Below are 20,364 nucleotides of genomic sequence, written 5' to 3' on the forward strand. Positions count from 1 at the left end.
AGACACTGTTGAAAGCGGGATGGGCCTCGCTGCCCTGCTAAAATTGCAATTAGTGCAGGCAGCAGAGGGTCAGCAGCATAGGAAACAGATGGGATGACGTTACAGGGCTTCTAGTGGGAAGGAACGGGGTGGGGGTTGGTTGAAGATTGCGGAGTGGGGGATGATAGGTTGCAGGTTTCTTTGCGGGCCTCTAGTATGAAGTTCGTGGTCTGGTCTGGCCTAGAGGAGGAGAGGGGCACTAGAGAGAGGGATGGAAGGCATTACAGTGGCAGCCGAGCAAGAGAAAAGGACAGAGAAAGAGAGTAAAAGGCAGAGGGAGGATAGAGGACAGCAGGCGAGCACCGTAAGAGAACCATACACTTGCCTTGCGGAGACTGAATGAGAGATACAGGCGAAGAGGAAAGAAAGGAATCTGAAAAAATAAAAAGGACAGAATAATGAACATCCTTCAGTGGCAGAAAATAATTCCCATCTCCATAACAACCCGTACCCACCCTGCCCAATTTTAAACATTAACAAAACACATTGATTAACTGGATGCCTGGTGGGGCTTCCACTATCCAACCTTATAACTGTACAATATGCTCTATAAACTTAGTGTCAGAAACTACAGTGAAAAAACTACTAATATACTCTTTCTAACCCCATGCAACTGTTTGCATCCACAAATTTACTACCAATAAACAATTTCATCCATGCACTTAACTTTTCCTATGCAGGCAAAGAGAAGACAATAACAGAGATATGACCAACAACAAACTATGACAAACACAAATTCTATTTTACTACACACAAATAACAACGATGCTTCCGACAATGCATTCTATAACGTGCAATTATATGGCATTTTCCACACAATTTATTTGCAATGTGTACATATTTCCGCCCATGGTTTACGAAACCCGATGCCAACCAAGCAGCAACACTGCACTCACTTCATGGCAATTATGCAGAGAGTGATCAAATTTTCTGCCTCACTTCTGAATCTCATGTGATCCTGAAGAACAAGAACAGCCTTTGTAGAGAACCATTACCATCAAACAGCTTCCATGAATATCAAACTAACTAGAAGTGCACGGCTTTACTCTTTCGTTCTCACACATTCCACGGTTCGGGAACACCAAGGGGAGACTTTCCGGTCAATTTTCTCAGCCGTGAGTGGGATGGTATGTAAAGTTCATGAGCTGGATGATCAAGAAGCAATATGGTTGCCCAAAGTGAAATCACATCAGAGACCGGCTGGGCAGGTTGGCGAGCTCTTGCTGTACAGCAGTCATCTGTTAAAAGACTCGCCCAGACACGTTAATCCTACCTATGACACACCTTCATTCTTTCCCGCAATCAGAGATGAGTCAACCGTCTTCTTCTTTTGCTGACATTTCCAAAATGGCCTGAAACCATTGCAAGAACCACTTCAGACCGAAGCGTCCATAAAAAGCCATCCTCAAAATGTCACTTATCTAAGAAGATCTATGCAAGAGAAACACTTTTAGCGGACTAACAAAGGCAAAATGTGCCTTTTTACAGACTTGGACCATGGCTCTAGATAAGGTTTAAACATGGCTTCATATAGCTCATGTTTCCAACACTTCCAGCCATGTGACAAATCTATCATGGGCAGCTGACCGGAGTAGGAAGTGAACCTACTTTGGCACTACACCGCCCTATACTCTACTACTAGATCTGGATGTAGGACTATGCCCCTGAGGGCCGATGATACGGAACTGGAGGAGGCCCTAACATGGCATCCCAGTCACGCCAGCCATTTCTGTCCCATCCCGAAGAGAGCCAAGACATGACACTCAAATACCCCCCGGGGTCAGTTTGCTGCCTCAGCCCGATTCACTGACCTTAGAGATTATATGGTCTGCGCCGAGCAGAGCAGCAGTCTCCCAGAGAGAGGGAGAAAATGAGTAGCAGAGATAGAACAAGAATGGCACAGAGAGAAAGGGAACCAGACTCTCTCATAAACTACAGCCATATCTGCATGCTCCTCACTGCATAGGCCTAGATTCCAGATCATTCCTCAGCATGTATCTGTACTTTTATCGCTCTCAAGATAAAACCAGCAGCATGTTGAATCCCTACTCAGGGAAATACAGCATTTCACCTGATTAGATCACAAGTCCAAAGGACTCCCTAGTCACTACTGTATATTTAGTGTAATTTGGAAGCGCACATGTCTGTCAAACTAAACATAAACCTCGTCGTTGTCTCTGACCTTGACCGTCATTCTTATTGAAAACAGGTGCAGAACAAATGTGCATAGCCTATGAAACTGGAGAGCCAGTAGAGCACTGGGGGTTTAGCTTTGATAACGGCCGGTAAAATTACATTATCGATGAGTTTGAATAATGTTTCTCCAATAGTTGCTTTGGTTTTACTGGCAGTGCAGGAAGAAATGAAATACAGCTCTGACTCAAGCAATTACGGGTTTGACACCATGAATATCACTTCTCCTTCAGAATTCATTGTAACGTGAATTCTTCTGTACAGTCTAAAAGAGTGGACCTATGGCATTCTGCCTGCTGTCGTAGATAAACGGTTCCATTGACAGAGCTTGCACAATCACCTTGTCAAAGCGACATGAAAAGAATAGGGGATGCTTTTCATGAACTTAAACAACCCTGACAATCAGACTCAATGCAACTTTAGACGCAAGATATCTTGAGCCTTTAAGATCTCTCAGGTCACTTCCTTTCGTGACCAGTGCCACACATGCCACTCAAAAGTGTTGAGAAGGAAGTACTAGGCCTAAGAGAGACTGACCAGCGGTCGAGCAGTCTGGTGCAACACTGGGCATCAACAGATGGTATGATACCAAAGTAAAGGACCCAGTGAATAACACAGCACTACCCTGGTCTGGGTCCTATTGCATTCAGATGAAAACTCTGCTGGCTTCAGTAGATTTATATAGTTCCATTGGTTTCCTCTTTTGGTTTCCTCTAGACTGGGTGCTATGTTAACTCTGCCATGTGACATCTGATACTGTATGAGAGTAACGGCAAGGGTCCAGTGACATCTTTGGTGTCATCATTGCCTGATCATACAGCTGAGGTAAGGAGGAAAATGGCACCGATAAGTCAGCTAGTAACTGTTCCGCATGACTGGGGTGGAATGAAAGAACACGTGAACATTTGGTATGAAGGATTGACTTCAGAAAAATGCGAAGGCAATGCCAATTTCTTGGAGAATTGTTCAAAACCTTGCTTACACTTTCAAAACAGAATAAAATGAATTATTATTCTCCCCGTTGAAACATGTATTGGTTAGTAAATACCTTTGTTGAAACATAACCACTTTGAGACAATGCAACTGGTATTCAGTCTAATACAGATTACAGAAAGCATTCCCAATTAGCAATGGGAGCAGTATACTCTTTTCAGCATGCCTTTTAAATTATATACAGTAAGCTATATTTAAAAAGAGGTTTGTTATTAACTTCTGGTAACGGATGCTTGTAAGACATGGTTAGCTGAATAGATCAATTAAAATCGATTTGAAATGCCCCTCCCCAATGACCAATAAGCTGTCAGTTTGAAGATTGTTGCAGAGGCAAGAATGTCCATTTGTTTTCATCATATGGGCCTAGATGGCAATGTTCGCTCTAAGCTGCATGGGTGCACAGTAGCCCGAGATGGCCGCGTAGCTCCCCCAGGACTGCTGCGCAGAAGAAATATCAGCCCACGGAGAGAAGCACGAGATTAGAAAGTTGAGTTAAGTTCAGAGCAGTGGTCACCAAGCGGTCGGTCGTGATCGACTGGTCGATCTCCAACGCATTCCTAGTCGATTGCCAAACATTTATGTAAAAAACCCAAGATAAAGCCTTTTTCCCCCCCATCATTAGTCTGGGCTGTTAGCAGTAGGTGTACCAGATTCAGCTGCCCTGCGTGCCGGGTAGGCACACTGTTGCCATTTTGAACAATTTCATGTGTCTGAAGGTACAAACTCTGCCTTCCCACTGGGCCAGGGGGAGCAAATCAAGTGCCCTACCGCTGGCCAATCGGGTGGCTCAGATTACAGTATCTGCAGTAACGTAGAAGGCAATGAAGAAAGCTACAGCAGAGTTGATGCTGTGAGATTTTAAAACGTTTAAAACCATGACTAGAGAGAAACTGTCAACGAATAAAACAAAGAGCTGCTGTTTTTATGAGTGAGTTAATGTTTACGTTCTTACTCAGCACTTTGTATTCAACACTTTTATACGCCGTAAAATACACGTTCTTCCTAGTTCCACTCAGGGCTACAATAAGCACTGCAGCGGTAATGAATGAGTAGGAAAGTCTATTGATAGGGTTGCGTTGTTATTATTAGCGGCTTTGGCCTTTTTTAATATTGAGGAATATTTTGACTCAGAAAGTGATCTTGACTCAGAAAAGGTTGGTGACCACTGTTCTAGAGTTTTCCCGGTTAACACTATCAACGTTTCCCTTCACTGTGGCAATTGTGATCGAATCAACGCAATAGTCACTTTCAATGCAACACACCCAAACAAAAACTATGCAAGAGATTTTGATGCATCGGAGTAGGATTCTATTACAATGACACACATGACTCTGCGCGTACTCTATACAGACCGGTGTAGCATAACGAATCACAGCTGCAGCTGCATGCAAATAGACCATTGCCATGTATGGATCTGTGCCATTTACTTTGAACTGGACTGTGTTTACAGCATGAGCGGTCATGAGTAGATGCGCTTATTTTGAGATCAAAGCGAGAGCTGCATGTAGCCACGTGTGCACATTTTGTTCCTATCCTTTGCCAGTTAATGAGTTCTTAGCCCAGTTATTGATCATTTGTCGTCAGCAACAGGGGAGTGATTGATCCCTGCAAAAGCACAAAGCATGTACATTTCTAGACATCTTTGAAAAGCGTGTCAGGTAAAGAGATTGTTATTGTCTTAAAGGGGCAGTGTTGTATTTTGAGACAGGCTTGAATAAGCTAAGGATTAGTATAATTTGTCTGATTTTCTGTAATAATGGTATGGGAATAATATTGCATTTTATATTGTAAAACGGTTTCTTGCATCAAACACAAGAATATGTTCAGTCGCCTCCTTGTCTAAAGGAAGAGGGGATAAACAGGTTAATGTCAAGCCCTGCAAGTGTTTCTCAAAAGTCCCATGGAATGTAGGCCTACATTGAATACAACACATTGGCTGAATGATAGAACAGCGATTTCCATGTTAAAATGTTATGGGATGGATTTTCTCCATTGTAGGCCAAACAGGTAGGCCCCCATTACGACCAAATGGCCACAGTAGGCTACTTGGTCACTTAAAACTGTAATTTAACGCGGGTACACCCTCAGTGTTCACATTAAACGTTCAAGCTCAGCAGACGTGAAATTTGCTCAGTGCTGAAAAAAAATACAAAATACAAGCGCGTGCGCAACTATAGGGCAAAAAAGACAGGGTTGGCTTAGACCGTTGACATGTAAACTATATTTAGTCTCTGAATGTTTATTGAAAACAAATACATTTGAACTTGTATCAAATACATCGTTACAATTGTTGGTTAGATAGCTAGTGAATGTTTGCTGTATTAGCATAGACATGACATCAAAACAAGACATGGTATCATGCCGTGTTCAAAACAACTAATAGGAAGTCAGATTTCCCAGCTTCCCGTTGTTTAGAACACGCCATAAAGCCTACAGTAGGCTACACATTCTAGGATTTAAAAAAAAGAAAAGAAAAACAGACCATAGAATAAATGCATCATTGTAACGAATGAGAGGGATTGGACTGTGAAACACTAATCTTCTCGCATGGGTTTGTTTACCAATGCCGAGACGATTTGGAGGTCCTCCCTTCATTTGCCGTTTCCCAGTAACAATGCATCTGCAATGCAGATTACCGTCGCCGCAACATGTAGCCATTTCACCGCGGGCCAACTAGGGAGTAAAATGTGTCACCATGTTCTGCTCCCTTGTCTGATACTAAATAAAAAGTTAGGTCAAAGTAGAGGTTGGAGGGAACGTTGACAAAGCACACAAAAGACAGCCCCAGAAGCCTTGCAACCAGCGGGAGACTGGTTTAGTGATCCATCCAATCGTGGTGCGTGTTTCTCAAGCCAACTATCTGTGTTTTTGAAACATTTCTCGTCAGTGTAATATCATTCGATTCCATAACGGGCGGTGGGTGGTCTAGCAGAATTTCTAATAGAGCATTTAGGCTAACACCCTTTTAACGCCCACAATGAAGAAAATTGCCTCATATCGGCTTACAAGGCCTGCACTTGTCCCTCTTCAACAACTTTACCATTTCAAGTGTCTACAGGAAAGAGGCCAAAATAAGTCTGCATAACAAACGAAAAAAATAAGTGCAAGTATTTTAATTTACGTTCCTTTTACGGACCTAAAAAAATGGTGGTTTTGACGGTCTGCCATTAAAGCAACGGGCTACTTTATCTCAAAGCACCTGTGTTATTGAAAGTTTAAAACACCATGTCTATGTTGAACGTTTCCGTTGAATTAGGTACAGCTTTCTCTTACCGGACATTTTTGAGTCTTTGGCCGCAACAGAGTTTTGTCCATCGGCCAGCCCCTGCGACGATGATATCTGGGCGGACTGGGTCATTGGATCTGCCATTTTACTATAATTTCAAAAAATTCTGCACGGTGGCGGCGAGAATTTGTAGTGTATTACTGCTGTCCTTAAAATGTCTTCTTCCAACTTGCCTCGTATTCCCCAAGACCTGGACGCAGTGTCACCGAGCCTGTGCACCTTCACGCGCATGTACCAAGCACTGTGTGGATGGAGGGCACTGTATGGTTGAGGACTGATCGAGAGAGCAAAACAAGGAGTGTATTCATTCCGCCAATTCTGTTGCAAAACGGAACGATACGGGGAGGGACCTACCTAAAATTGTCCAATTGAAACTCTCGTTTTAGTTACAAACTGTTTGGCGAATGAATATACCCGAGATTGATATTTGCCATTGGCTCATTTAAAGGGCAATACCCAACATTTTCTCATGGCGTTTCAGGGCAACAACATGTTACATTCCGCGTTCAAGTGCTAGTCGGGAACTCGGAAACTCGGAAATGTTCGACTTAACTAGTTGTAGTTATAAACTGAACGAGAATCTGGCCTTACATGAGACGTTGAATATGGCGATTCGCCTTTAAGACCGAGAAGTAGCTGTTCAATTTGCTATTCACCAGTTTTTCAAGCTTAATAATGTCAAAATATGTTAGGTAGCCTACTTATCAAAAAATTGAGTTTCATTGAGCAACTATGATCATTACTGCCAGTAGGTAATTCCAAAAAGGGTCTAAATACAAAGTTGGAACCATGTGTTTTATGTATTTCATACTGTTTCACTCCAACCATTACCACGAGTCTGTCCTCCCCAATTAAGGTGCCACCAACCTCCTCTGTAGTACACTGTTGTAGGTGATAAAACAGATCTGTATATAATAACGAGATGCTCATGTCTCCGTCCTAACAATGGGAGTCGTTGTCCCAAAGGCAGATGAAACGTATTTGGGCTTATTTTGGACAGATTATGGCTGGAGTGAAACCTCTCGCTTTGCCTCTTCCTCTCCGGATAAAATCAATGACCTTTCGATGAGCCGACCTGTGCTTGGCAGTAATGATTGATTTTATTGGAGGCACAGAAGAGGTGGATTTGGTGAATGTGCACTTGGTCAAAAACAATACTTGCATGTAACTTTTTACTTAGACCTTTTTTGGAAGAACATTCCGGCCGTGATGGAAATAATGACAAGTTGCTCAGTGAAACTCCGTTCTTTGGTAAGTACGGAATGTATTTTGACATTATTATGCTTAAAAAGCTGGTGAGTGGAAAGTTGAATGTGTGCTTTCTGTGCTGAAAGGGGAAATCTCCTACAAAACCCAGATTCCGGTTCAGTTATACACATGCTGCGTTCAACCAGTTAGCAAGTTGGAAATTTCAGAGTTTCCTAGTTCCCCTAGCACCTGAACACGGCATAGCCTACTGTGCATTCAGAAAGTATTCAGACCCCTTGACTTTCCACATTTTGTTACGTTAGTCTTATTCTAAAATTGATTAAATTACTTTTTTCCCTCACTCTACATACGATAGCCCATAATGACAAGGCGAAAACAGGTTTAACATTTTTGCAAATGCATAAACAATTAAAAACAAATACCTTATTTCCATAAGTATTCCGACCCTTTGCTATGTGACTCAAAATTGAGCTCAAAGTGCATTATGATTCCATTGATCATCCTTGAGATGTTTCTCCAACTTGATTGGAGTCCACCTGTGGTAAATTCAATTGATTGGACATGATTTGGAAAGGCACACACTTGTCTATATAAGGTCCCACAGTTGACAGTGCAGGTTCGAGCAAAAACCAAGCCATGAGGTCGAAGGAATTGTCCAACACATTTCTGCAGCATTGAAGGTCCCAATGAACACAGTGGCCTCCATCATTCATAAATGGAAGAAGTTTGGAATCACTAAGACTCTTCCTAGAGCTGGCCATCCGGCCAAACTGAGCAATTGAGGGAGAAGGGCCTTGGTTAGGGAGGTGACCAAGAACCCGATGGTCACTCGGGTTCTGTCCACAGGAATTCTGGAGCTCTGTCCAGAGTTTCTCGCTGTGGAGGTGGTAGTCCAGAAGGACAACCATCTATGCAGAACTGCACCAATCAGGCATTTTTAGTAGATTGGCCAGAAGGAAGCCACTCCTCAGTAAAAGGCACATGACAGCCCGCTTGCAGTTTGCCAAAAGGCACCTAAAGGACTCTCAGACCATGAGAAACAAGATTCTCTGGTCTGATGAAACCAAGACTGAACTCTTTGGGCTGAATGCCAAACGTCACGTCTGGAGGAAACCTGCACCATCCCTACGGTGAAGCATGGTGGCAGCATCATTCTGCAGGGTTGTTTTTCAGCGGCAAGGACTGGGAGACTAGTCAGGATCGAGGGAAAGATGAACAGAGCAAAGTACAGGGAGATCCTTGATGAAAACCTGCTCCAGAGCGCTCAGGACATCAGGCTGGGGTGAAGGTTCACCTTCCAACAGGACAACAACCTTAAGCACACAGCCAAGAAAACGCAAGAGTCGCTTCGGGACAAGTCTCTGAATGTCCTTGAGTGGCCCAGCCAGAGCTCGGACTTGAATCTGATCGAACATCTCTGGAGAGACCTGAAAATAGCTGTGCAGCGACGCTCCCCATCCAACCTGACAGAGCTTGAGAGGATCTGCAGAGAAGATAGGGAGAAATACAGGTGTGCCAAGCTTACCCAAGAGGACCTGAGGCTGTAATCGCTGCAAAAGGTGCTTCAACAAAGTACTGAGCAAAGGGTCTGAATAGTTATATAAATGTGATATATATATATATATATTTTTTTATACATTTGCAAACATTTATAAAAACTTTTTTTTGCTTTGTCATTACGTGGTATTGTGTGTAGATTGAGGGGATTTAATTTTTTTTTGTTTTTTTAGAATAAGGCTGTAACATAACAAAATGTGAAAAAAGTAAATGGGTCTGAATACTTTCCGAATGCACTGTATATGCATAGCCTATTTATGGCAAAATACCTACCACATTTTATTATGCAAACATTACCCTATTTTTTTTTCTACTTTGAGAATGTAAATAGGCCTATAAAATACTAAGGCTATAATAAAAAAGAAGCCCAGTGTATGCATGTGTTATGATCAATCTTTCTACATACAATAATCTAAAACATTCCATTGAAACATGTTAGGCTTATTTATGTAAAAACATTGCTTTGCGAGACCATTCCATTTCACATGGGGAGTGTACACGCCTCTTTTTCATTATGTAATGTTCATCGCTAGACTTTACCATTTTGTAACAATGTATCAGTATCTCGTTATAATATTGCCCTCTGCCGGTGATCCTTATTAGGATGTTTTGGCAACAATGGTGCAATGTTTAACTACATCTCCATAAATGCATCTGTTCAGTCGACAAGGAATTTCAATACAATACAAGGTCTTTGCTATCTGGGATCCTTGGGACGTCCATACCCCCCCCCCCCCCCCCCCCGTTGGGACGACTCATCTTTATATCTGTGCCGTTATGACAGCTTCATAGAGTACCACAGTATGAGTCATAATACCTAACGGTCAAACAGGTAAATGGTTTCAATTGTTTTTCCACCACTCATTTTTCCAATAGGGGACTTTAGAAACACTTCAAATAAGGGCTGTGTTTCGTGTAGGCTTACCCTGGCGTGACGTTTTGATAACCGTGTAAATCTCTTTAGGGCAAGGTGACTTATCAATATATTTGCCTATATTTACCCCCCAAAATGAAACGCTAATTAGCTGTCTGACCGCTAGGTTTTATGACACCTCCACTGAGGCGCTCTATAGAGGCTACAACCCATAAGAATTCCCACCCAGTTGACTACTTTAAAATGGTGGAAGCCCTCAATGGTGGCAGGTAGCCTTGTGGTTAGAGCGTTGGGCCAGTAACCAAAAGATTGCTAGATTGAATCCCCGAGCTGACAAGGTAAAAATCTGTCGTACCCCCTCCTAGGCCGTCATTGTATATACGAATTTGTTCTTAACTAACTTGCCTAGTTAAATAAAAAATAAATGGCGCTTCCCGTGGTAAAACGACCTTTTGTGGCAACTAGAGGCCTCTATCATGCTCTACGGGACATATTTTGGATAGCACCAGAGAGAAAGAAATCCAACTCGGCGGAACATCTGTCTCCATCCAACAGATGGCGTATTTTCGTTTTTTCGCACACCAAGCAAGGAGTTTTTGTATGGAGGTCAAGAAGAGAGTTGACTGGTCAACAACAACAACAATGAATGGCTTACTTCCTCGGTGAGGTTTATTTGATTTAATAGAAATGTAATAATACTTCATTTGTTTGTAGTGTACTGATAGGTAGGACATGTGACATTACGGCAACTTTGAGAAAAAAACATTTATATCGGAGATGGCTATGGGTATTCATGACATGAGGCTAGTAGCAAAGCAACTCACTCAGTTTCAATGTATGGGGCTTTATTGGCATGGGAAACAGATGTTTACATTGCCAAAGCAAGTGAAATAAATAAACAAAAGTGAAATAAACAATACACATTTACAGTAAACATTACGCTCACAAAAGTTCCCCAAAAAATAAAGACTGTATTCTCCCCATTGAATACAGGCGGTTGACGTCAACAACCCTTTTCGAATATTCAAAAAGGATTACAATAATGAGATGTGTCGACCAATCCAAAAAAAGGATACGTGGGAACTAGACAGCCCGCCGTGCCGTTGACAACGACTCCATTGTTAGGGCGGAGATAGATGTATCTTGTCAGTATATCCATGATCTTTGATAACACTAACACAGAAACAAGGGGGTTTGTTCAAACTGAGCGCTGGGTGTGCAGCTTCGTAGATCTACGGATACTCTGAATTAATATTACATTGAGCGCGACTCAATGTAAGATTAAGCAAGCGCGCCAAATCTTTCGAGTTCTGACAGATTTGAACAGACCAACACAGTCATAGCACAAACAAAAACATGTGGGTGCAGCTTTGAACAAACTGGTGCGTATAAGGTTTATTTTTACATTTTAATGAGCATACGAGCAGGCTATGAGTTTGGTAATGTTTGTACGTAGATTGAAATACACAAGTTGTGTTTTTCATGATTACTGCTAGCATAGCTTGCTAGCCATATTGCATAGTATATTTGTAGCTGCCTGGTTTAGCTTCAATGTATTGCCTCCACCTGCATGTTTGGTGTTGACCAGAAATTAATCTTAATAAGATAACGTTAGCTAGCTTGTTTTTAATTTCCCGGTCCTGTGTGGGTTGTTGAAACCGTTCAGTTTCAGTAAACTATCTAACCGACCTACCTACTGTAGTTAGTTGCCTGGAAACCCGACGTTGAATTGCATTCAAGTCTAACGTTACGCCAAGGCAGAAATCAAACGTCATTTTATTGGTCTCATACACATGTTTAGCAGATGTTATGTAGAGATGCATGTGTTCCTTGCTGCAACAGTGCAGCAATTGCTAACAGTACACATCTGTCTGTGTGATTGGATGTATAGACATTATGGACCGTGTGTGGATAGAATATAACGTTAGTAACGTCGTTATCTGAAGAACACGTGGTCAGAATAATATGTACAGCAATAGTTGAATAGGATGGACTAGAACAGTATATACACATTTGAAATGTGTAAAACCGTGTTCCATATTTAATTAATTTTCCTTATTTTCTGAATAACTAAGATGTAAATATTTCGTTGTTCCTGGAAGCTGTTGCCGTAGTGATAACCAAATGATACCTGTGCGGCCTCTTAAGGCGCTAGAATGGGCGTTTGAATCCGGAGAGTTTACTCACGACCTCTACAACCCAGAATGTTGAATACAATTATATTTTAATGTACTTCACCGGTTGTCTGTGCGGTTGGTCCTTTTTGGTGGTAGTAATGTGAGACAATATATCCACAGGAAAGTATAATTACAAACTTTTCAAACCGCTGGTGTCACCTGAAGCATGCGTAGAACCATTTCGCTATAAACTTGCAAGAGCTCGGCAAGTATGGCTCTTGTGCATGTATCTAACTTGTGCGCATTCTTCAGGCGATAGAAATCGGAATTAACTACTAGCTCTTTGAAAAGTTAGTTCGCTATAATAATCTGGATTTGTTATTAATTGAAAACCTTGTTCTTAACTATCCCAGTTTTGTATCAGATATCAGTATTTGTTCCCGTATTAGTTTACAATTTTTAAACACATTTTGCATAATGAATGGATAAGTGGATAAATGTCACGCCCAATAAGGCAACCTAGTCTATTCTATTTTCTCCATAGTCAAAAAAAGACAATTTGAAGGAAAAATACAGCTCAAGTGATTTCAAGGTGTGTGCTGGTACTGATTTCCACATTGCTCTCATCCAGCCCCTATGACATCACTACAGCTGAGCGTAGAGAAGACACACTGGCCAAGTGAGTGACAGCTGTGGCAGAGGAGAGGGGTCAACATGGGGCTACACTCAGCCCAGAAGAAGCACTTTCCCCTGAAGGGGATTGGTGGTGTGGTTGCACTGTTCGACGCGGAGCTCCGTAAATCTCAACCGGACCTAGCCCTTCTCTCATTGGTCCTGGGCTTTGCAGAACACTTCCTGGCTGTCAACCGGGTCATACCAATAAACGTCCCCGGGGTGCGCTTTGAGCCGCTGGAGCCAGACTGCCCAAACTCCTGCTTTCCTACAGTGGAGTTAGGGATGCTATCGGCCCTGCACGAGCGCTTCGCAGCCCAGATCCGGGGCACTGTGGATCTGTCCCAGTATCGCAGGCCTGCTGGCGGGTCCAGCAGGGAACTGGTTAAGAAAGTATCTGACGTCATCTGGAACAGCCTGAGCCGCTCCTACTTTAAGGACCGCGCCCACATCCAGTCCCTCTTCAGTCTCATCACTGGTAGGGGTCATTAGATGCAGGGATGGGTTATATGGGGGTACACCTACATTAATTGAATATGATCTATAATATTGATACAGTCTCCTATGTTGGATGATTAGCTATATTGCATTTGTGGCCCAGTAGCTATATTTCTTGGACAAACATGTTTCTGTGTCATTGCAGTGTGTCCATCCTCACACCAGTCAGTTGTCTGAAAGAGGGGTAAAGCTACTAATAATCTATCATATTTTTGTCATTTTGAACAGGCACAAAGCTGGACAGCTCGGGGGTGGCGTTTGCGGTGGTGGCAGCATGCCAGGTGCTGGGGCTGCGGGATGTGCACCTGGCCCTGTCCGAGGACCATGCCTGGGTCATCTTTGGCAAGAATGGAGAGGAGACTGCAGAGGTCACCTGGCACGGAAAGGGTAACGAGGACCGGAGGGGGCAGACAGTTGCTGCCGGTGTCAGTGAGAGGGTAAGTAAGATAGCGATACTTCCGTCCCCCGCAGAAACAGTATAATAACATGCACTCTCACATACCTTTTTTAATATAGCTTACATATCAACTACATATAACAGCTGTTCTCACACACACACACACACACACACACACACACACACTCCTCTCACCTTGCATTTGTAATCACAGAGTAAAACACAACACCTCTCAACTCTAACCCCTATCTCTCCCCCTTCCCCAGAGCTGGCTGTACTTAAAGGGCTCCTATATGAAGTGTAACAGGAACATGGAGGTGGCCTTCATGGTGTGTGCCATCAACCCCTCTCTGGACCTGCACACTGACAGCTCCGAGATGCTACAACTTCAGCAGGTCAGACCACCACCAATATTAACAATAGATGTACACTAGCACAGGGTTTCCCAAAGTGGGGTCAGGGGTCCGTGTGTGTTTGTTTGTTTTGAACATAAATGCTCTAATTTAAGCTTTAAAACTGCAAATGGCATACTACCCCATGTCAAAATTTGTAGAATTGCAATAAATTAGCTTAAAACTGCTAAATGTTTTCTCTGCCCAAGGCTAACTGTGTAGAATTGCTGTTCTCTCTGAATGAAAGAGGAGGGCCTTTAAGATGTTATTTCCCAGGGCCTGAGACTTAATTACTCCGGTCATGTACTGCAAAAGTCTTGTAAAACTGCTTGTATGCTATTTTTATCGCACTCTAAATTTTTAAAGTGATATTGATTTGATATTATTTTATAAAAAAAAAAAATGTAACCTAGGCAAGTCGGTGAAGAACAAATTCTTATTTACAGTGACTGCCTACACCGGCCAAACCCGGGCGTTGCTGGGCCAATTGTGCGCCGCCTTATGGGACTCCCAATCACGGCCGGTTGTGATACAGCCTGGATTCGAACCAGGGTGTCTGTAGTGACGCCTCTAGCACTAAGATGCAGTGCCTTGCGCCACTCGGGAGCCCAAGGGGTCCCTGACGCAAAAATGTTTGGGAATCCCTGCACAAGCACTTGTGATATAATGAATAGTACTTCCTGATATTGTAAAGGGAGAGTTGCACCTGTTGGCATCATCCAAGACATCAAGCATGCCCGAACTGTAGTTTATATTTACCTGATCAGTGCTTCTGTGTGATGTCCTCTTTCTGATCTCTCTCTGATCTTTTTCGTACACAGAGGCTTCTATGGCTGCTGTATGAGCGAGGAGACCTGGAAAGGTGATACTTTTTGGTACATTTCGAAAAAGTATCTGGAAAAAACGATCAGTTGTTTTTGAATGGTTCCAGTGAAAATGTCTCATGGTTATATCCAAATGAATTATTTTATGTAGTAAACATGTTCTTATCCTGTCAAATCAACAAACTCGAGCTCTTTTTCTCTTGCTGTTCCACAGATACCCCATGGCCATGGGCACCCTGGCAGACCTGGAGGACCAGGAGCCCATCCCTGGCAAAGAGAGCCCCCACGCCATCCACCTTAAAGTGAGTGTGTGGAGAGCTGTACATATTCTTGTAAAAAGCTTACTCAAAAGTCAAAATGTCATGATCTTAAAATAACAGGTTATTTCATTAACTTTGGTAAATAATAGCTTTTTTTTTAATGGCTTTTACTCCTTAACTTATATCATCATTGTGAATTTGTTTGCTTAAAGTGTGTTTATTTTGTTTCTAGGCTGTGAACTCTGCTAAGAAGTACTACAACAACGAGCACATCTACCCCTTCATGTACCTGGCCGGCTACCACTACAGACACAGGGAGGTCCGGGAGGCCTTGGGGGCCTGGGCCGAGGCTGCACAGGTCATGCAGGAGTACGTTACTGGAGCAGCTAGCCTAGCTACCTTCTCTATGCATCTTACACACTACTGCTCTGTGTCAACTGTCTTTCTTATTGCAATAAGTGCGTTTGACCCACATAAATAATATTTAGCGTCATTCGTTTAAAAATCCTTGTTAGGTGGTTATGATAATGCCTTATATGGTATGATAAGTTATATTGAAATCTGCATGGATGCTGAGACAAAGCCCGTTGACCATCTCTGGCTGAGGTACACATTGACAGTTTACATCAGTTGCTGTGTCACCTTTCTGACAGCGGAGGGCAGCAGATCCCTAGCGGTAATGTTTTTGAACACTTCCTCAGTACTTTATGGTGTTAGTGTTTGTAGTCTCAAATCTGGAACAAGTTGTCTGAAATTGTGATTTCATTCTAGCTTGATGTTTTGCATGGCAGTATTTCCATTTTGTATGGCGTTATACCCCTTTATATAGCTTGAAACGGTTCTCTTTTTCTTATGATTTTAGTGATCATAATGCATGCACGTTTTCCAGGGGTATCATTTTGTCTAACTAAAAACGATGTCATCAGGACATGCAATCACAGGAAACTTCCTCCCAACCATCCAGCCTTGGCACTTGTTCTTAGAGGGTGGGAGGGCAGTAAACGTGCACGTTGCTCGCGCTTATACACACTGTTCATCGGGCCGCCAGGGCTAAAAAAAAAACCTGACCGACCGGATCACAGGGAACATCCGAGGGGCTGACCCCTCCCGTCTCTCTCTGTCTTCTCTAGCGTGTGTGAGACTGGCACGCCCAGAGCAGTGTAGCATTCTGTGCATTCCGTCCCTCCTCTTTCGCCTTCCCTTTCCCCCTCTGCCTTTCCTTTCCTGTTTCACCTATTGTTCTTTAATCTCGGCTCCATCTGTTCGCTGTCACGACAAAAAGGAATGTGGAGTGTGATCTACAAACATATACAAAACGTTACGTTTTTGAGTATTTGCTATAGTGTTTTTGATTTCCCGCCAAAAAGACGGGATAGAACAGTGTTTATAAGTGCACACGCCTTTTAATACCCCTTGTCCTGCTTATGTGGAAAACAACAGAACAATTGTATTAGTGATAATCATGAATTGCCAATTTTCAATGTCTGTGTTTAGAACAAGGTGTGATTTCTCACCTGTCTCTCAGCTACAACTACTTCCGCGAGGACGAAGAGATCTACAAGGAGTTTTTCGACATTGCCAATGACGTCATCCCCACCCTGCTGAAGGAGACGGCTGCAGCCGCCGAGAGCGGCGAAGGGAGCGAGGGAGGAGAGAAGGTAATGACTCTCGCCACCAAGGCACTATTGGAAATTTAGATGAGAATGGAATAAAATGTTTCCCCTTCTCAGGGCTCAGTTGGTAGCGCATGGTGTGTGCAACGCCAGGGTTGTGGGTTCGATTCCCACGGGGGGCCAGTACAAAAAAAAAATGCATGAAATGAAATTCACTACTGTAAGTCGCTCTGGATAAGAGCGTCTGCTAAATGACTAAAATGTAATGTAAAATGTTAATCTCAAGTCAAAGAATGAGGCATTCATATTTCATATTACAGCTACTGCCTCTCAAGCTATTCTCTGAAGGTTTCCTTTTTATTCTCCATAACACACTATTTTTTCCCCCCCCCACCCCCCTCAGGACCAGCCCATACAGGCCGCTGCCCTCTCTGCCCTCCAGGACCCAGAATGCTTTGCCCACCTGTTGCGTTTCTATGACGGCATCTGTAAGTGGGAGGAGGGTAGCCCCACCCCTGTCCTTCATGTTGGCTGGGCCACCTACCTGGTCCAGTCCCTCAGTCGCTTTGACCCACAGGTAAAATACCACAAACCTGAATTTTAAATCCGAAACCCTTCCCCATTTACTTTAAAGAGATATAGTGTTCCACTCATAATACAATCAATCTAACTTGGTCTTTCTGTTGGCTGTAGATGGTAGTGGTACATCCCTTTGAAACAATGTTATTATCCTTTTTTTTTTTTCTCTCTCTCACCTTTTTAATTATGTTGTCTCACATTGGGTTCAATGTAAATTACACTGCATGACCAAAAGTATGTGGACACCAGCTCGTCAAACATCTCATTCCAAAATCATGGAGTTGACCTTTGCTGCGTTCTCCTGGCATCGGCCAAACCCAGATTTGTCCGTCGGACTGCCAGATGGTGAAGCACGATTCATCACTCCAGAGAACGCTTTTCCACTCATCCAGAGTCCAATGGCGGCGAGCTTTACACCACGCCAGCTAACGCTTGGCATTACGCATGGTGATCTTAGGCTTGTGTACGGCTGCTCGGCCATGAAAACCCATTTCGTGAAGCTCCCGACGAACAGTTATTGTGCTGACGTTGCTTCCAGATGCAGTTTGGAACTCTGTAGTGAGTGTCGCAACCAAGTACAGACGATTTGTATGCTCTACGCGCTTCAGCACTTGGTGGTCCCGTTCTATGAGCTTGTGTGGCCCACCACTTCGCAGCTGAGCCGTTGTTTCTCCTAGACGTTTCCACTTCACAATAACAGCTCTTACAGTTGACCGGGGTAGCTCTAGCAGGGCAGAAATATGACGAACTGACTTGTTGGAGAGGTGGCATCCAATGACGGTGCCACGTAGACCATCTCTGAGCTCTTCAGTAAGGCCATTCTACTGCCAATGTTATTTCCTATGGAGATTGCATGGCTGTGTGCTCAATTTTATACACCTGTCAGCAAAAGTGTGGCTGAAATAGCGAAATCCACTAATTTGAAGGGGTGTCCACAGACTTTTGTGTGTGTGTGTGTGTGTGTGTGTATATATGTAATGTATGTACATCCTCCACAGATCCGTCAGAGGGTGTCCATCATCACCAAAGAGCCTGAGCCCCAGGACGACGATGACCAATCCAGTGAGGACCCTCGCGAAGGCCGGAGACGTGGCCCGAGGCGTGAGTCCAGACTGGAAGACCAAGCTTCCCCTCCTACACAATCCACCCCCACCACCCCTGTCCCACCACCAACCCAACCCAACCAGGCTAAGAAAGTAGGTGGCGAGGGTGGGACGCGGCGTCGCTCTTCAGGGCTCCGCGGTGGAGACCCCGAAGGCAAGGCGAAGTCGTCCAGCCCGGTGCCCTCTCCTCTCCAGCAGCTGCCCTCCCCCTGTGGGAGTCCCCTGGTGGCCTTCCGGAGCAAGAAGATGAAGGGCATGAAGGAGCTGCTGGCTGCACCCAAGGTCAACGCCAGCGCCATTAAGCTCCAGCTCACCGCCCAATCTCAGGTGCAGATGAAGAGGCAGAAGAGCACGCCGTCGGGAGACTACACCATGTCCTTTATGAAGCGCCAGCGTAAATCTCTGTAGAAGGAGGACTCTGTCTGTAGAACATTCCTCTAGCATGGTTCCCAAGTCTGGTTGTGTTGTAAAGCCAACACTTATGGTCATTTATCATAAGAGTTGACTATACAGCACACACAGATCTGGTACCAGGCTAGACTTTCTCTTCATTGGGAGAGAAACGAGGAGAGGCTGTCTGAAGGACATTTCTGTTGTGCTGTGACTGTGAGAGGCGAGGCAGCACAAAAAAAGACTGCCGCATCAACTTGCATCTGCTGCGCATCCTGCGATTTACTTTATTTTCTTCATCCAAAGGTTATTTTAGCAATCATATCATAAGTCCCAATAAGTAGGGCCAGGACGATACCAGTAACATGATACTCGTTAGTATTGTGGCAAGGAAACAAAACAAAGCAGGTTTAACGTGTTTTGGAAAACAGCTCTAATGTTGGAAACATAAATCATTAAGTTGTAGGCATCCAGAGTCACATTTGTTTATTTTCCAAGCTATAGTGCACAATATTGTACGTACAGCAGGTTTTGTATGGTTTGTGTTTTCATTTTTGCCATGGAAAAATATTGTGACGCTGGCATCGTCCGGGCCCTACCAATAAGGTCATACGAGGGTCGGTAAGCACATGACGTGTGTGTTTAAGGGCAGGAAGTCATTTTAATCAAGTTTGAACATGTGTTGACCAAGTTGCTCCTTTTAATCTTGTGATTCAATAATGATTGTGTATCAAACAACTTAACTTTTTTTTTTTTTAAATGCTGTCACTGAGGATCAACTGGGCAGTGGCACACATCCACTGTTGAGTTCTCATTGACTTGTGTGGAAGTTATTTGACAGCCAAAGTAATGGGCGTTTAGATGATGAAAACACCTTGTCCCTGAACATTTTATGGGATGGGAGAATTGCTCTGTTAAAGCAGTCAGAATTCCATTCTATATTTTCAAGTCTTGACTTAATTTTCATCTTTTTGACTGAAATCCCTGGAAGTGATTTGGACTATTACTGTGTAACAATGTCCAACCCTGCTATGTTGTCACTTACATGCTAGCTGTTGGTTGCCTTATACGTCGCCTTTTTTATTTCAAATTTAGGTGGCCTTTTTAGTTTTGAGACTAGACAGAGCTGCAATAGGCAACCTCGTGATTAGAAAGTGACCAGAAAGACCATGCACTGTTTAAAGGGTATTGCTGTAGTTTTCCCAGCTACATACAGTAGTATTTTGCTTGATTAATTTGTTTTTTTATTTGCAGGTAATAAAATAATTTCAATTATGATACCCTTTCTGTTTTGAATATAATGGGAATACTGTTGCACGTGTCATAATGGGCTATTCATAGATGTACAGTGTGCATCCTCTGCTCGTC

At 43.4% G+C, this 20,364-nt stretch overlaps 2 protein-coding genes across 6 annotated transcripts in view; one reads left to right on the plus strand and one right to left on the minus strand.

The window, feature by feature from the left end:
* rtn3 (reticulon 3) overlaps positions 1–6,795 on the minus strand; it is a 33,068-nt gene extending 26,273 nt beyond the window's left edge. The window contains exons 1-2 of one of the 3 annotated variants that reach the window (XM_045701315.2): positions 6,499–6,790; positions 365–412 (exon numbers count right to left, since the gene is read on the minus strand). In XM_045701315.2, coding sequence (XP_045557271.1) covers positions 365–412; positions 6,499–6,595 — 145 coding nt within the window. In that variant the 5' untranslated portion in view covers positions 6,596–6,790. Of the gene's footprint in view, positions 1–364; positions 413–5,786; positions 5,836–6,498 lie in introns of those variants that run through there. The other 2 variants (XM_045701316.1, XM_045701317.2) reach the window with 2 other exon arrangements.
* Positions 6,796–10,676: 3,881 nt separating this feature from the next.
* LOC106577528 (menin) lies at positions 10,677–20,274 on the plus strand. 3 transcript variants are annotated; one of them, XM_045701318.2, is made up of 10 exons: positions 10,677–10,813; positions 12,900–13,418; positions 13,667–13,875; positions 14,102–14,230; positions 15,049–15,089; positions 15,266–15,353; positions 15,544–15,680; positions 16,837–16,969; positions 17,328–17,501; positions 18,502–20,274. In XM_045701318.2, exons 2-10 carry the CDS (start codon positions 12,983–12,985, stop codon positions 19,012–19,014), a joined length of 1,860 nt encoding a protein of 619 aa, XP_045557274.1. In that variant the 5' UTR covers positions 10,677–10,813; positions 12,900–12,982; the 3' UTR covers positions 19,015–20,274. The 3 variants fall into 3 exon arrangements, with proteins under 3 accessions (XP_045557274.1, XP_014011106.1, XP_014011105.1); XM_014155631.2 differs by lacking the exon at positions 10,677–10,813 and adding an exon at positions 11,241–11,533 and having other exon boundaries at positions 12,920–13,418; XM_014155630.3 differs by lacking the exon at positions 10,677–10,813 and adding an exon at positions 11,242–11,533.
* The last annotated feature ends 90 nt before the right edge of the window (positions 20,275–20,364 follow it).

This window comes from Salmo salar, chromosome 18 (assembly GCF_965601325.2).
Source record: "Salmo salar chromosome 18, fSalSal1, whole genome shotgun sequence".
Classification (NCBI taxonomy): Eukaryota; Metazoa; Chordata; class Actinopteri; order Salmoniformes; family Salmonidae; genus Salmo; species Salmo salar.

Coding starts and splice junctions, on each gene's coding strand:
- LOC106577528 (XM_045701318.2), top strand. CDS start 12,983: ATGGGGCTACACTCAGCCCAGAAGAAGCACTTTCCCCTGAAGGGGATT. Junction 13,419..13,666: donor CCTCTTCAGTCTCATCACTG/GTAGGGGTCATT, acceptor CATTTTGAACAG/GCACAAAGCTGGACAGCTCG. Junction 15,354..15,543: donor CCCACGCCATCCACCTTAAA/GTGAGTGTGTGG, acceptor TTTTGTTTCTAG/GCTGTGAACTCTGCTAAGAA.